At 36.8% G+C, this 15,103-nt stretch overlaps 1 protein-coding gene across 3 annotated transcripts in view; it reads left to right on the forward strand.

The window, feature by feature from the left end:
- The window catches only part of PARG (poly(ADP-ribose) glycohydrolase), a 110,143-nt gene that overhangs the window by 56,603 nt on the left and 38,437 nt on the right, over positions 1 to 15,103 (forward strand). For all 3 annotated transcript variants that reach the window (XM_059900119.1, XM_059900117.1, XM_059900118.1), the window contains exons 10-11: positions 6,931 to 7,010; positions 11,648 to 11,708. In XM_059900119.1, coding sequence (XP_059756102.1) covers positions 6,931 to 7,010; positions 11,648 to 11,708 — 141 coding nt within the window. The remainder of the gene's footprint in view (positions 1 to 6,930; positions 7,011 to 11,647; positions 11,709 to 15,103) is intronic.

Consider the following 15,103-nt stretch of genomic DNA (forward strand, 5'->3'; position numbering starts at 1 on the left):
GCCTGTTTGGTGTGGTTATTTAGTCACAGAACATTTGTTGTACATTATATTCTTTGTATGCTGAAATAATGTTAAAGCTGGAGTACAAGTACTCCTTTCTGTAAAGTGTGAGTTTAGAGCCATGAGACTGACCGTCTTATGAGACTTGAAAATACAGTTCTTAACACAAAAAGCAAAAGTGAAAGTTGACTTTGACTTTTTATAGACATGATTAATTTATTAATCTAATATTTTTTAAAAGGAAGACAAAATAATGTTTAAATTATTTGATTAAAGTAATGTATTGTGAAGGTTGATAAAGTTTTAGATTCTAGCCATTTCCCCACATTATTACTTTCTCCATCATTTACACAAACAAAAACATTGTAAAATCTTCTTGGCAAATGAATATCGTTTTTTTCCTCCCTCCAGCTCCCCTCCACCCCCCATCTCTGTTTTTCACCTGAGAATTATCTTTATGGGATCTGTGAGTAAAATGTGAGTTTTTTTCCCCTAATGTCAGGAACAGGCATTCAGAAAATTGTTCCAGTATATGCTCCTCTTTCCCAGTAGACTGTGTGTAATGTCCTCCTCCATTACCTCCCTCTAATCCCCATCTCCTGCCTCTGAAGGGCGGGGCAGTGTGGACAGGGTACAGAGAAGGAGATGTAGTGATGGAGCAAAGTCACATGACTTTGCTCAAAGTTGACAAAGTTCTGTTTACCGTTCTGTTTTTGTGTTTAAAGTTGATTGGTGTGGTAATGCCACTTATTTTAGTTTACCTTTTTAATGTTGTCTCGTTAAAAACTTTATTTCTAATGAATTTTAGATGTGTAAAAAAGTTGCAGAAATAGTACTGAGAGTTCCTGAATACAACTCTCCTAACTTCCCCTTATGTTAATATTACTATGTAACCATACTTTGTAACCATAGTAAAGTTATCAAAACCAGGAAATCAACATTGGTATAATACTGTTAAATGAACTGCAGACCTTATTTGAATTCCAACAGTTTTTGTACTGTATTTTTCTGTTCCAGAATCCTCCCAGTATCCCACACTGTGTTTACAGTCGGCCCCCTTTTTTTTAAAGACCATTTATTTAATTTATTTTTTAAAAATTTTATATTTATTTATTTATTTGGTTGTGTGGGTGTTAGTTGCAGCAGGCGGGCTCCTTAGTTGTGGCATGTGGGCTCCTTAGTTGTGGCATGCAGACTCTTAGTTGCGGCATGCATGTGTGATCTGGTTCCCTGACCAGGGATTGAACCTGGGCCCACTGCATTGGGAGCGCAGAGTCTTATCCACTGCACCACCAGGGAAGTCCCTACTGTAGTCCCTTCTTATCTGTGGCTCGCTTTCCATGGTTTCAGTTACCTACAGTCAACCACAGTCTGAAAATATTAAATGGAGAATTCCAAACAATTCATAAGTTTTAAATTGCACACCATTCTGAGTAGCATGATGGAATCTTGTACCGTCCCACTCCTTCCCATCCAGGACATGAATCATCCCTTTGTCCAGCGTATCCCACCTGTTAGTCACTTAGTAGCCTGTCTTGGTTATCAGATCAGCTGCTGAGTCATCGCAGTGCTTGTTCAAGTAACCCTTATTTTACTTAATAATGGACCCCAAGCACATGAGTAGTGATGATGGCAGTTGGGATATGACAAAGAAAAGCTGTAAAGTGCTTCTATCCATGGAATTAAGAAGAAGGAAAAAGAAATTTATGGTAGTTTTGCTGTTACACCTCAAACTGCACAAGTTATGGCCAATGTGTGTGATAAGTGCTTAGTTAAGATGGAAAAGGCATTAAATATGTACAATAGGATATTTTGAAAGCTGGAGACCACATTCACATAACTTTTATTACAGTATATTATTATAACTGTTCTACTTTATTATTAGTTATTGTTGTTGTTAATGTCTTACTGTGCCTAACTTATAAATTAAACTTTATCGTGAGGTATATATCTATAGGGAAAAACATAGTATACATAGGGTTCCGTATTGTCCGAGGTTTCAGGCAGCCACCGGGGAGTCTTGGATTTCCTACAGGTAACGGGGGACTGCTGTAGTTTTCTAAGTCTCCTCTACCCTGTTATTTAGTTTTTCCTTTTCTTTCATGACTTTGACACTTTTGAAGACTACTCATCAGTTTTTTTGTAGTATGTTCTTCAGTCTGGGTTTGACTGACATTATTTTCACAAATGGAGTGAGGTCACTGAATTTTTGACAGAAATAGGAGAGAACTGATGTTGTGTCCTTTTCTGTGCATCATATCAGTGGGCTCTTTTTTTAAAAAAATAAATAATTTTGTTTATTTATTTACTTATTTTTGGCTGTGTTGGGTCTTTGTTGCTGTTCGCGGGCTTTTCTCTGGTTGGGGCGAGCGGGGGCTACTCTTCATTGTGGTGCGTGGGCTTCTCATTGCGGTGGCTTCTCTTGTTGCAGAGCATGGGCTCTAGGCACACGGGCTTCAGTAGTTGTGGCACGTGGGCTCAGTAGTTGTGGCTCACGGGCTCTAGAGCGCAGGCTCAGTAGTTGTGGCGCACGGGCTTAGTTGCTCCGCGGCATGTGGCATCTTCCTGGACCAGGGTTCAAACCCATGTCTGCTGCGTTGGCAGGTGGATTCTTAACCCCTGCACCACCAGGGAAGCCTCTTTTTGAATGAATCAGATTAATAGTTTTTTACATCATAGGTAGTCAGAAATTAGAATTATCCCTAGAAATAATCCTTGATCTGTAAGAATTATTTCCAGTCCAGAATGACCATGAGGGATTTAAGCTTGCAGTATCCCAGTAGCATTTTTACCAAATAAGAGTTTAAGTAGGTCTGTTGAAGATTTGAAACCAGGCATGCTCTTGTCTTCCTGGCTGATGGATGTTCTTTTGGTCACCAGAACACTGAAAATTAATTAAGGCAGGTGAAACCTGTGGCAGTTTCCACAGTTGTTTTAGGGAATCCTCAGCAGTCAGGATGTCTGCACTTGTCTCTCAGTGAGATGAATGTGTTTTCATAAGCTGAAAACAGCCAACAACCACAACTGTTCACGATCATTGATGCTGTCTATTGGCAGCTCACTTTGATTCTATCTCTGGAAGTTTCTAGTTGGGAAGCTTCTATACTAATTGGTTCAGTGAGAGTAAATGACCTGTAGCAGAAGTGGGACTTGAACACTGTCTTCTGTTCAAACTCATTGCTGTTTCGTTATGTCTCACTTCTTCTCAAGAGCAAAATGTTCTGCATGCACTCCAGAAATGAAAAACAACCAGTAGTTCCCATTTTTCATGTGGCTTATGAAATATCAACTACCTAATTTGATGAGCCATTTGGTAAGCAGATTATGGAGCATTTTGTTGTTGTCATGTTTTCTTTTTTGCATAATTGCTGTTTATAGTTTCTGCCAGTTAGGAGTTGTGTGTGTGTGTGAGTGTATTTAGTCTCAAAAGGCTAGCCAGTTGATTGAATAAGAAAAATGGTAAGAGTTTGTGGTGGCAGGCTGACGTCAATAAATTGAATAAGTCTTCCCTTTTTTATTTATCGTTGTGTTCTTCCAGCCCTGCTTAGTTATGTTAAATACCCCTGACCTTTTCCCCTGCTTGCCTTTCAGGGCCTAAACATTCTTATAAAGGCTTCCAATGTGATTAGCATCGATGCTTCTGAGATTGCTTAGAAACTGATGGTCAGAGATTAATTGTGGGTTGCAGCAGTGGTCAGCCCAGGAGGCTTTTACATCTGTCTCTTCCATGGATTGAAAATGCTGTCAGGGCCATATGGCACAGTGCTTCACAGAAAAGCCAAGAATGACTTTCTGGCTGGGTTCCGGATTATCATTTGCTTCCACTTTGAAGTGGAGGTTATAGTGCTTTAGGTTTGATTTACTGTATACTAATAGGATTAATCCTTAACTTGAAATCACATGGGAGTATGTGTGTGTCTAGAATCCAATTCTAGTAATGTTATCAATATTCCATTCAGGGAAAGATTTTATTAAACTATGTTTCTCTTTATATGTATGGAAAGAAAAACACCAGTTAATAAGTAGCTGACCCTTGATTGACTTATTCCCTTGAAAATAAAAGTTTTGTTTAGAACAAGAGTGAGGTTGCCTAACTGGCTTTCTCTGTTTATTTTCTTTAATAATCTGTAATTATCATTTGGTTAAATGCTAAAATGTCTTCCCTACGTGTGGAGGGGTTATTATGGCCTAGTTTATGTGCATGTTTACATGCACGCCTGCTGACTCAAAATATGCCTTCAAATATACATACCCAGGGATCCAGGGACTTCCCTGGTGGTCCAGTGGTTAAGACTCCATGCTTCTACTGCAGGGGGTGCGGGTTCGATCCATGGTCTTGAAACAGATCCCACATGCCGTGCAGCATGGCCAAAAAAAAAACAAAAAACACCCAGGACTTGAAAATCTAAATTAACAACAACAACAAAAAATGATGTTGAGGAGTTAAAAAAAATTGGATGGTGCTTGATTATTATGAGAAGGTCTCATTCTCTCTGAGTGTCTGTCTTTTTCTGTTTGTCTCTCTGAGTGTCTTTCTCTGCGAGTTTCTGTCTCTCATACCCTCCTTCTGTCTTCAACCTAACTTCTGTCTCTTTCTCTTCTGTCTTGCCAGCCCCATCTTTCTGTCTCTTCCTTTCTCGGGCTCTGTCCTCAGTCCCTTTGTCTATCTCCCTCCCGCCGCCACCCCCCCCACCTCCCACCGCCACCCCCCACCTCCCACCGCCACCCCCCCAACCTCCCACCGCCACCCCAAACGCTGTCCTTCAGATAGTACATTGCTCTTGTGGCTTTCTCTCATGCAGATTGCCTGTGTTTTTATGTTATTTTCACTTGCTTCCATACCAGAATAACTCATTTTATTTAGGTGGCTATTCGTGGTACTTTAAAATTTTACAAAGTGAAATCTGAGAATTGATGCAAAGGTTTTAAACCTGCTTCATCTTGCCTAATTTTCTACCCCCCTGTTGTGTCCCAGACCCCACCCCCAACACACTTCTCCATCAGGAAGATGGAAAGCATATATGGTTGCATAGTGATTTGAAATTAGACTTGGAGCAATGAAGAAAGAGAATGCATTGAGATTCTGCTTAATTTGTACCTATAAGATTTGGATCTGTAAAATAAACACTAATGCTCATTTGTAGTGGGTGATAATAACAGCCATATAATCTTTCCAGGAAAGTCCATATTGCTAAGGTAATAAATATGTAGTCCCAAGAGTCTCCTAAGGTTAATAATTTGCCATCATGGTTATTAAATATGTTAACTTTTACGTGATTTTATAAATAAATGATCACATGCTGAAGCTAGGGATGCTTTTTACGTTTGGGGGAATTATTTCTTGAGGGCAATAGCCATTTTCACTCACTATGCAACAGTTCTACGGAAGAGGAACTTTTTCCCCTTAATTGAGTTGTATAGTAAGTACATCAGTTATCTCTAAAAAAAGGTGATAGCTGCCTTTATATTTATCCTGATTCCCTCTACTAAGTAGTAAACCTAGAAAGGGATTTTGCAATGGATCCCAAGGTATTCATTCGGTAAATCATATTTATTTGATACAGGATGTTTAATTAAACTGCCAAGTGGCTTCTTCATTTTGACTGTCATTTTGATTTAAACAAGCTCTATTCTGGCTGACATTTTGCAGAAGAAACCAAACTGAAACCTGTGTTCTCAAAGATTCTTTCTTTCATCAGGCAGCTGGATTTTAAGAGTATTTGTTATAAACATTTTAGAAAATACAGTCTTCTAGATGAGAAAAAATTTTCACACAGGCACTCAAACTACTTCTAAACATTAACTAGATTTCAGATTTCGTTAAAATGCTTTCTGACATTTAACATTCTTTTCAGGAAATAAGTATTCATGTAAATTGTTTTCTCAGAAATTGACCCTGAATAAAGAATTTCAAATCATTGGAAACAGGATCATTTGAAATCTACATTTCCTTCCCTTTTCCTAATTCATTTCATTTGCTCAATAGGATTTTCTCATAGAATTAACTTTTCCCTCTCTGCATAGTTACATAAGCTTGTTTTTCTAATCATGAAAAATTTTACCCATTTCGGCACTTATTAAAGTGGACTCTTACTTGAAGGGTTTCTGGTTTTAGAGCAAGAGTATATGACTAGAAGCAGATGACTAATACTTCATCGTTTATAGCCACAGAATTTCTTTGCAATTTTTAAATGCCTTTGTAAAGCTAGATCTTGTGCCTGAAAGCATGCTTTTGTGTTAGAAATCTTTTGGTGAACTACTTACTCAGGTCATATGCTTTCAAAGCCTTGCTTTTCTTTCCTCAGGATAAATTGCATTATGAGTTACCAATAACAATGCCATGTCATTTCAAAGAAAACTAAATTAAGTAGTGCAAGCCCAGGTTGCTGGAAACTGGATGACATAGGGTAGGCATTGTTTTGGTTACCATACGAAGGGTATATGTGTTTAATCACCAAGGATTGGTCAGTCCGCCAGTATCTTGTCATACCTGCTTGTTGTCCTAGCCGCACCCCACCCCCAAACAGTCATGCGGATTTTTTTTCAGATACCATTTTAGTTCAATCATTCAACTACCTGGTAATATTATGAATTATATATAGTATTTGCCATGATCAAGCATTAACTCACTGGCCTAATTGACTTTGGGGGACCAGATGGTGCCCCACAGAAAGATAGACTGGAGGAACGTTGTTGTTAGAGAGTGCCATCTGACATGAACAACTTTGAAGAAGCCTGGTTCTAGTTGGTCTCAGTCCTCTCCAGATGCTGTTTGAATCCAAACAGTTTGCCAGTTTTCTGTCGTTACAGAATTGCCTTCTGGAAAAATTGCTTCTTTTATTACTTGGTAGCAGTATAGATTTAGTTTTTTGTGAATCATTAAGGCATTTAGAAACATCCTTACCCTCTTTTATTTTCGATCTCTTTCAGGTTGTTTGAAGGACGTTCATCAAGGAAACCAGAGAAGCTTAAAACACTCTTCTGCTACTTTAGAAGAGTCACAGAGAAAAGTACATTCCTTTCATTCTTACTGTAATTTTTGTCACTGAGGGGGACAGTTCAGACAGGTCAAAAACATTTTGTGTTTAAAGTACACTTTCCTGCCCAAACCACATTAAAACAATAATAATTCAATATCTAGATTTTATGCATTTGTTGTGTGTATACGTAAATGTGTGCTATGAATGTGTGTGGGTTTTATATACTCTGAAATTAGACTAGCGTAACATACGCTAATGGATGTTCATGAATAAAAATAGTAAATTAATACTTTCAAAAGAAAGTATATTGACTGGGAGATACATTTTAGGTATTCTTTATTTAAAGAAACAATTGACTATTACAATTAGTTTATTTGCAGAGGTTAACCAGTTCATTGCCTTCCTACCCATCCCTCTCTTTTGTGCCTCCTTTATGCCCTTTGTAGAGTTCTTATAAAACAGTGTTTGTACTTAGAGTTTACATTGTCTTTCTTCCTCTGTTGGACCTCAGCCATCTTCTTTTCCCAGGGGCTAATCATAGCACCTGAGGCAGTAGTGGTAAATGTCTAGCCAATGCTGGTAGTGACCAGCTAATAATAGATGGGTGTTGCCACCCTTATCCTAGGAGCTGGGTGATCACAGACCCACAGACAAGTTTCTTAACATCTCTAAGCCTCAGTTTCTTCATCTGTAAAATAAAAGAATAATGATAACTTACCTCATAGGGTAGTTGTAAGTATTAAATCAGAAGTTACATGCTTAATAAATGTTAGCTATTATCATGGGTAGCCTTTCCTGCAAATCAATTATAAAGGAAACCAGAACATCTCAAAAGTTTGCTTTTGCTAAGTAGAACAGGTCAAGTGAAATGAGTTCTTTTCAGTTCTGGTTGTCGAAGTTGTGGGATTGTCTTAAAATACATCACTGAATTATTTTAAGGTCATTTTTCTCATATCCTTCCCTTAGTAAGTAATCTCACATCCTAGTGTACTTGGCATTCTTTTCCTTTTGAATGTATTGCTATTGGACATTGTTCAAATTTGGGGGAAAGAAATCAATGATCAGGATTTTGATAATTTAAGGGGAAAATTCATAGGCTTCTTTTTTTTTTTTTTTTTTTTTTTTTTTAAGAATTTTGGTAGGAACTTTATAAATTTATTTATTTATTTTTGCTGTGTTGGGTCTTCGTTTCTGTGCGAGGGTTTTCTCTAGTTGTGGCGAGCGGGGGCCACTCTTCATCGCGGTGCACGGGCCTCTCACTATCGCGGCCTCTGTTGTTGCGAACAGGCTCCAGACGTGCAGGCTCAGTAGTTGTGGTTCACGGGTCCAGTTGCTCCGCGGTATGTGGGATCTTCCCAGACCAGGGTTCGAACCCGTGTCCCCTGCATTGGTAGGCAGATTCTCAACCACTGCGCCACCAGGGAAGCCCCATAGGCTTCTTTTGATAGAGGTTTATTTCTCTTTTTTTCTTGTTTTGTTTTTTTTTTGTTTGTTTTTGTTTATTTGGCTGCGTCGGGTCTTAATTGTGGCACGTGGATCTTTGTTGCGGCATGCAGGGAGTTATTTCTTAGCTTATCATTTTTAGTTTTGTGCTCTGTACTGAATGAAATAGTAAGGAAAGTGAAGGCTCACTGGGGCTTATGAGACATGAAACCTAATTAGAATTTGTACTAATTTGTTAGAAAGATGAGTATGTTTTTTGCTATTCTAAATCTAAATAGAATGAATTCCATTACTGTTTCTAAGTAATTCAGGGTTTACTTTTGTGTCCCTGAAGTCAAATCCTGCATGTCTGCTCTAAAAACCAACTTACCTTTCCAAATTTTAGGATTTTAAATACTTTGAGAGAAAAAGCTGAAATTTTGTTTTTTCAACTAGAAATTTATAAATCATCATACATATTTTTTAAAAAAATATTTATTTATTTATTTGACTGCTCCAGGTCTTTAGTTGCAGCACGTGGCATCTTTGGTTATGGCATGCAGGATCTTTGGTTGTGGCATGCAGGATCTTTAGTTGTGGCATGCAGGATCTTTAGCTGCAGCATGCGGGATCTAGTTCCCTGACCAGCGTTGAACACGGCCCCTGCATTGGGAGCACGGAGTCTTAACCACTGGACCACCAGGGAAGTCCCTAAATCATCATAACTATTGGGAATTAGGCTGAAAAACTAAATTGTAATTAGACATTTTATTTTCTTTTTCACTGTACATGGTAATTTGGTTCTTTGTAGAAATATAGTAAGACATGCTATAGGTTTTTAGGACGTAAAGCTACAGGCTTAAGGAGGAAATACTAAATAGAATAAAAGAGGTTTGCAATTTAATAATTACTTTCTATAGAAAGTTCTAGAGTCTACTGAATAGAAACTATAGAAACCTATTTAAAGTACCATATTTCATCAACTCTAGGACATGATATATGATAAGAAGTTTCATTATGTTAGATACCACTACAAAGGAAAAAACTCTCAAGATGGGGAGTTGTAGGAGATATCTCTTACAAAGCTGGTATACCAGAGGTCTGTACCCTTAGTCTAAGAATAAGTGAGAAATTAACTTGGCCATGCAGAAAGGGGACAACAAAGAAACTGCAAGTGTCAACCTAGGTAGAGAGGGCACCCAAAAAATCTTCCCTGAGAATCTGAACCACGAGCAGCTGCAAGTCTGAGGTCTGAAGTCATATTACCAGTGTGATCCACAGAAGCCTGCAACGGAAGATTTAATTCAGACTGATTTCAGGTTGGTGGTGGCCCCAGATGATGGTAGAAGCAGATGCACATCTTCTCTGGAAAAATTCAGCTTTAATGCAGACCAGTAGCAATAGCTAGATACCTTTGACTATGTGAGATATGTCCTAGTTTCCGAAACTTAATACATGAAAAATATGCTTTTTAGAATTGATAAAATATAATTTCATCAGGACCACCTTTTCAAGGATGTCAGTATATATTTTATATTTGTAGTGAGGCTCTTGAGACTGAAAGATTTTAAAGAGCTTTCTGAATTATTTTCAATATAATTTTAGATAAAACTATCTTATAAATGGAATATTTAAAAAGTGATGGCTTGGGACTTCCCTGGCGGTCCAGTGGTTAAGACTGTGCACTTCCATTGCAGGGGGTGTGGGTTCAGCCCCTAGTCAGGGAACTAAGATCCCACATGCTGTACGGTGTGGTGAAAAAATTTTTAAAAAATAAAAGATTTAAAAATAAAATTGGGTGATCTTAAAAAAAAAAAATGATGACTCATATGCAGTATATATTGTGATTTTATTAAAGGAAATATTTGATTAACCAAAATAACCTATTCTGGTGTGAAAGGTGCCTTTTTATGGAAGAAAGGTAGTAGGCATGTTCTCAAGGGTTTTTTTTTTGTTATTAATTATATCTAAAGAGCCATATTCTTCTGTCTTTTCTCTTGCTTTGCCAGAAATTTTCATTTTTTAATTTCTCTTTGTCTCTCCTAGTATGTATGAGAGACATTTAATGTTCTTACTTTTCTGCTAAATTATTGAATGATGACACAGACATTAGCTTCCTATTAATAGAATTGCTTCTCTGGTGTTTGAATTATTTGACTTGTGAATTTTAACTATGCTATCCATTTGTCTTAAAGAAAGTTAGACATCTAAAGAATATTTTGTAACTCACGTTAACAAAATTCTGTTTTCTACTATAACTACTCCATATGATTTTTGAATTGTTGCTGCTTGTGACTGAGAGCAGAGAAATGTGGAATCATCCGAAGGAATGAAATGATTGCCAAGCTTTCACTGGGACTCTACCACCATTATCACTAATAGTTCCTGACATATCTCTCTCTGCTTCAGAGCATTTTTTTTTTTAAAACAGAAGAAAACAGAAATGGCCTGGCCTTTTTAGTTTGTTCTTTGATTTGAATCAAACAAATTACTTTTGGCCAGCTGATTTATTTTTTGCTTTTGCCACTATTTAAAAAAAAAAAAAAAGTAAATCTAACAAAAAAGGATCTTATCCTCTAAAATTTACTGCATTTTGATCCTCTCATATCTGTTGCTACTGGAAAACTATGTCATCATTCTTCTCTAACCTCTTAGAATACAGTAATTCCTCCTTCTGGCAAAGGTGCCTTTAAATAGAGCACTTGCATATCGTCTAAGCCCTGGGTTTAGCTGTGTCAACCTCAAAGGACATGCCAACAATTTTCTTTTTTAATCTTAGACATATTATTTTATTATAAAACACATAAATGTGTATACATTTACCAGTCTTTAGGTGTAGGGTTAAGGCTTTTTTTTTTTTGAGGAGTTTACAAATTAAAATTTAGTTTGTCTTTGTCGTATAAGCTATATCCATTATGCATCTTTTTTTCCCCCAAGGATTTTTTAAAAATATATTCAGTTTGGAAAACTTAACCGAAAAGTACCAGCACGCAAATCCTACTGTCGTGCTGTTTTCTGTATAGTTTTGTGTCTTAGGGAGGGCTTATTTACTATTTTGTAGAAAGAATTCCTGTTGTAAGGATAATATGATTTTAAATCAATCTTCTGTTGTATTCCAGCACAAGGCTTTGTTTTTTCTGATTAGCTTTACAGGCAGTGTTAGACCCATTCTTTTACTGAATATATATAGTCTTTTCAAACTCAGTACTTATTTTGGGTGTGTTTCTCTTTTATTGCTTTTGTAGAACCTACTGGGTTGGTGACATTTACAAGACAGAGTCTTGAAGATTTTCCAGAGTGGGAAAGGTAATAATAATGTAAATAATCCTGGAATCTTAGAATTAGAAGGACTCTTTCACCATGAGATGATTGTATTTTACAGCCCCTGAAAAGATGGTTTCCCAACCTCCTAATTGCCCTAGTACCAGGGAGTTTCTTCTTAAAATGATCAGTTGATAGCTCTCATTGTTAGAAAGGTCATGCCTTTTGAATCAAAGTCTGCAACCCTTTCACTTCTACTCTTTTGCCTTAGTTTTGTCTTCTGAAACAAAGTCCTATTTAGAATTTAGGAGTTTTCTGTGTGAAGACACTAACACTAAACACCAATATTTAATGTTCCTCCTTACCCTTGGTTTTATGGTTAATGTTTGTATTTTATCTCTTTTCTTTCTGGAGGACAAGATTAGGAACTTTTTTTTTTTACTAAACTAAAATGTAAATCGTAATTACTTAGTATTTGTCTGAGTGACAAGAGTTTTGAAGTTTGGCTGTCAACATGTACTATTGGCAATTTTGTGGAAGTTGCTAATTTACTAGGGTTTTTTCTTATTTACCTGCAAATACTGAGGAGAATAATAAGCAATCTGAGTTTATTCAGATACGTGAGTTCCTTAGTGCCTTGAAATAGTCAACACATTTTCTAACCTGGAACAAATCCCCAAAGCACTTAGAGAAGAATGTATCTACTTTTTCAGTGCATGTGAGGACATGATTAAACATGCTAAATGTATATTTTGGATGTGCATTCATGTTAATCAGTGCCTCTTCATTTTCTAATAATTTTTATCGTAGTTTGTAATTGTTTTGTTTAGAATTAGTGATGAAAGGGACTCACTCTTAAAGGAACTAACTTGAGAAAGCACATATGCTTAGATGGCTTTCCTGTGTTTTCATCCATCAAAGAAGTTTATTTGTGAGGTGAAAGAAAAACAAACTTACTTTAGGAGGCTGACTGCATGGCTGAGATGATTATTAGCAGAGGGAAATGGATAAAAGATTAAGCAACCAAAAGAAAGACAAAAACAAGAACAAAATTGAGTCAGAAAGGAAGAGGAACATGTACAGCATTTCGGAATCATGGCATATTAGAAATTAAAGGGACCCCAGGAAGTCATCTGGTCCAGCTGCCTACTAAAAGTAATCAGCTCTGTAATACCTATAACAGATGGAGACTAGGCAGCCCTGGTGATGGGAAATTCACGGTTTGGCCACAGTCTATCCCATTGTTGGCTGCTTGTGTTGTTGTCTAATACTTTCATTTACTAAAAAAGTCTGTCTTCCAAAAATCTCCCCACCCCGCCAAATCCCATTCCTCGTTCTTCCTTCTGGAGCTACAATAAATAAAACTAATTTTCTTTAACATTTGACCTTTCTTCATGTATTTTAATGCTTTCTTGATCCACCCCCACCTCTAACAATACACACAGGTACATACTAAACTACTCATTTCTTCTGTTTCACATATAATATGGATTGTAAACCCTTTAACTCTGCTGTTGATGTACCCTAGGCCATTGGTCCCTCTTAAAATATGGTGCCTAGAACTAAAGTAACAATCTGCTATGTTATCTGCCCAGACTAGAGTACAGAAGGTTGCTTTTCTTAGCTCTTCTATTAGTCTCTAATAGGAACACAGATGTTTTTGTTCATGTTGCTTTTGTGTAGATTTTATAGATCATTCAGAGGGATTGTTTTTAATTCAGCTCAGGATCTCTACTCTGCATCTGGCGTTCATTTGGCACTAATGTGAAAGGACACCTATTTGTACACCATCTGGGAGAGAAGGGATAGGTCAAAATGCAGAGATTGGTGAGGCTGCTGTGTCAGTAAGATAATTTTACTCAAATAAGATCAAGATATTCCCCTTAACCTAGATAGGCAGAATTTAACTTGAAACTTTTCATACTTTTTTTTAAAATTTCATTGATCTCTTTTTTGTTTTAGCTGCTTCTTAAGTGAGTTGCAGAATGCAATTAAAATCCATCTCCCAGATTCCGCAGAAGCAGAAACATGTGTTCACTTAAAGAGAGAGGATGAAGAAGAGATGAGGATTGTTGGTATTCCCAAGAGTAAGGGACTAAATGGGTGCCAGGAAGTTAGAGGCTTTTCTGAGTTTCAAGATTCTGGCATTACAGTTAACCCTGTGACTATCAATAAATACCTTAGCCAGGCTTAGTTAATCACAGAGAACCAGAATAATCTGTCTTTGATTCCTGGGGCAGTGGTATGAAGAATTTGCTGGGCCCAGAAGGGGAAACCTATTAGGAAGTTGGAGGATGCTTATTTTAAAAAAATAGTTTCTAGCAATTCATAATTTTGAGAAGTATACTATAAGGTGACAACTACAGTCACAGAGAATAGTTGACAGCAGATGAGATTTCTGGATCATGCTTCTTTATCTTTTCAGTAGTATCCTCACAGGTAGTCTCCCTTGGAATAAAATAGCTAGGAAAGTAGGACCCTGCAAAAAAGGGAAGTTAAAAATAATCAAACTTATGGTACTAACTTTCTCCAAGAGATTTGGAAAGTAATTTTTCTAAAAACATAGCTTACTAGTTTAGAGCTTGAACCATTACCTTAGGCTTTCTGGGTTCAAATCTTTGTTGCTTCATTTACTAGTCTTGGACAAGTTACTTAAATGCTTTTTGTGCTTTATTTTCCCATCTGTAAAAGGAGATAGTAAAAGGGATGTTGTGAAGATTAAATAAGTTAATACAAATGAAGCTTTTAGAACAGAATCTGTACTGAATTATTTTACCTTCTGAGTAAGGTCAGTCTGTTGGACTGGAGCTTTACCAGAAATGTATTTGGACTCACTGATACCAGGATAAAAGCAAATCCCAATAAATAAATAGTGCTTCCCAGCTAAATTTTTTTTTTAATATAATTGTTTTAAAAAATATATAATTCTCCTTCCTCCAAAAATTCATGCCACTCTGTATAAGTTAGGGGTTTACTATCTATTACATTCTATTATAATTTATTTATTTTTATTCAGTAAGTAATCAGGAGTAAAAAATCTAAGGAAAAATGTCATCATCAACTGCTATTAACAAAAAGGAATTGTTTTTTTAATATGATTTAAGCAGGTAAACACTGTAGGGCAGGAAAAAGTTTTTCCTCAATCCTCTTAGGGTCCCTGGCTGGGTATTAAAATTAAACTGAGAAAGATTAACAGGAGAAAAGCATACAAATTTATTTTATATAAGTTTTGCATGATACAGGAGCCTTTATGCGGAAATGAAGACCCAAAGAAACAGATGTATGTACTTTTATGCTAGGTTTGATGAAGTATAGACAGTCATGGAGGAATATGATATGTAAAAAGAGTATGAGGTGATTGAAGTAAACTGGGGGAAACAGCAAGTTCTGCTTGTTGGAATTCTTCTTGGCATCTCTTTGTCTGCAGAGATAATAATGCT

This window comes from Balaenoptera ricei, chromosome 16 (assembly GCF_028023285.1).
Source record: "Balaenoptera ricei isolate mBalRic1 chromosome 16, mBalRic1.hap2, whole genome shotgun sequence".
Lineage (NCBI taxonomy): Eukaryota > Metazoa > Chordata > Mammalia > Artiodactyla > Balaenopteridae > Balaenoptera > Balaenoptera ricei.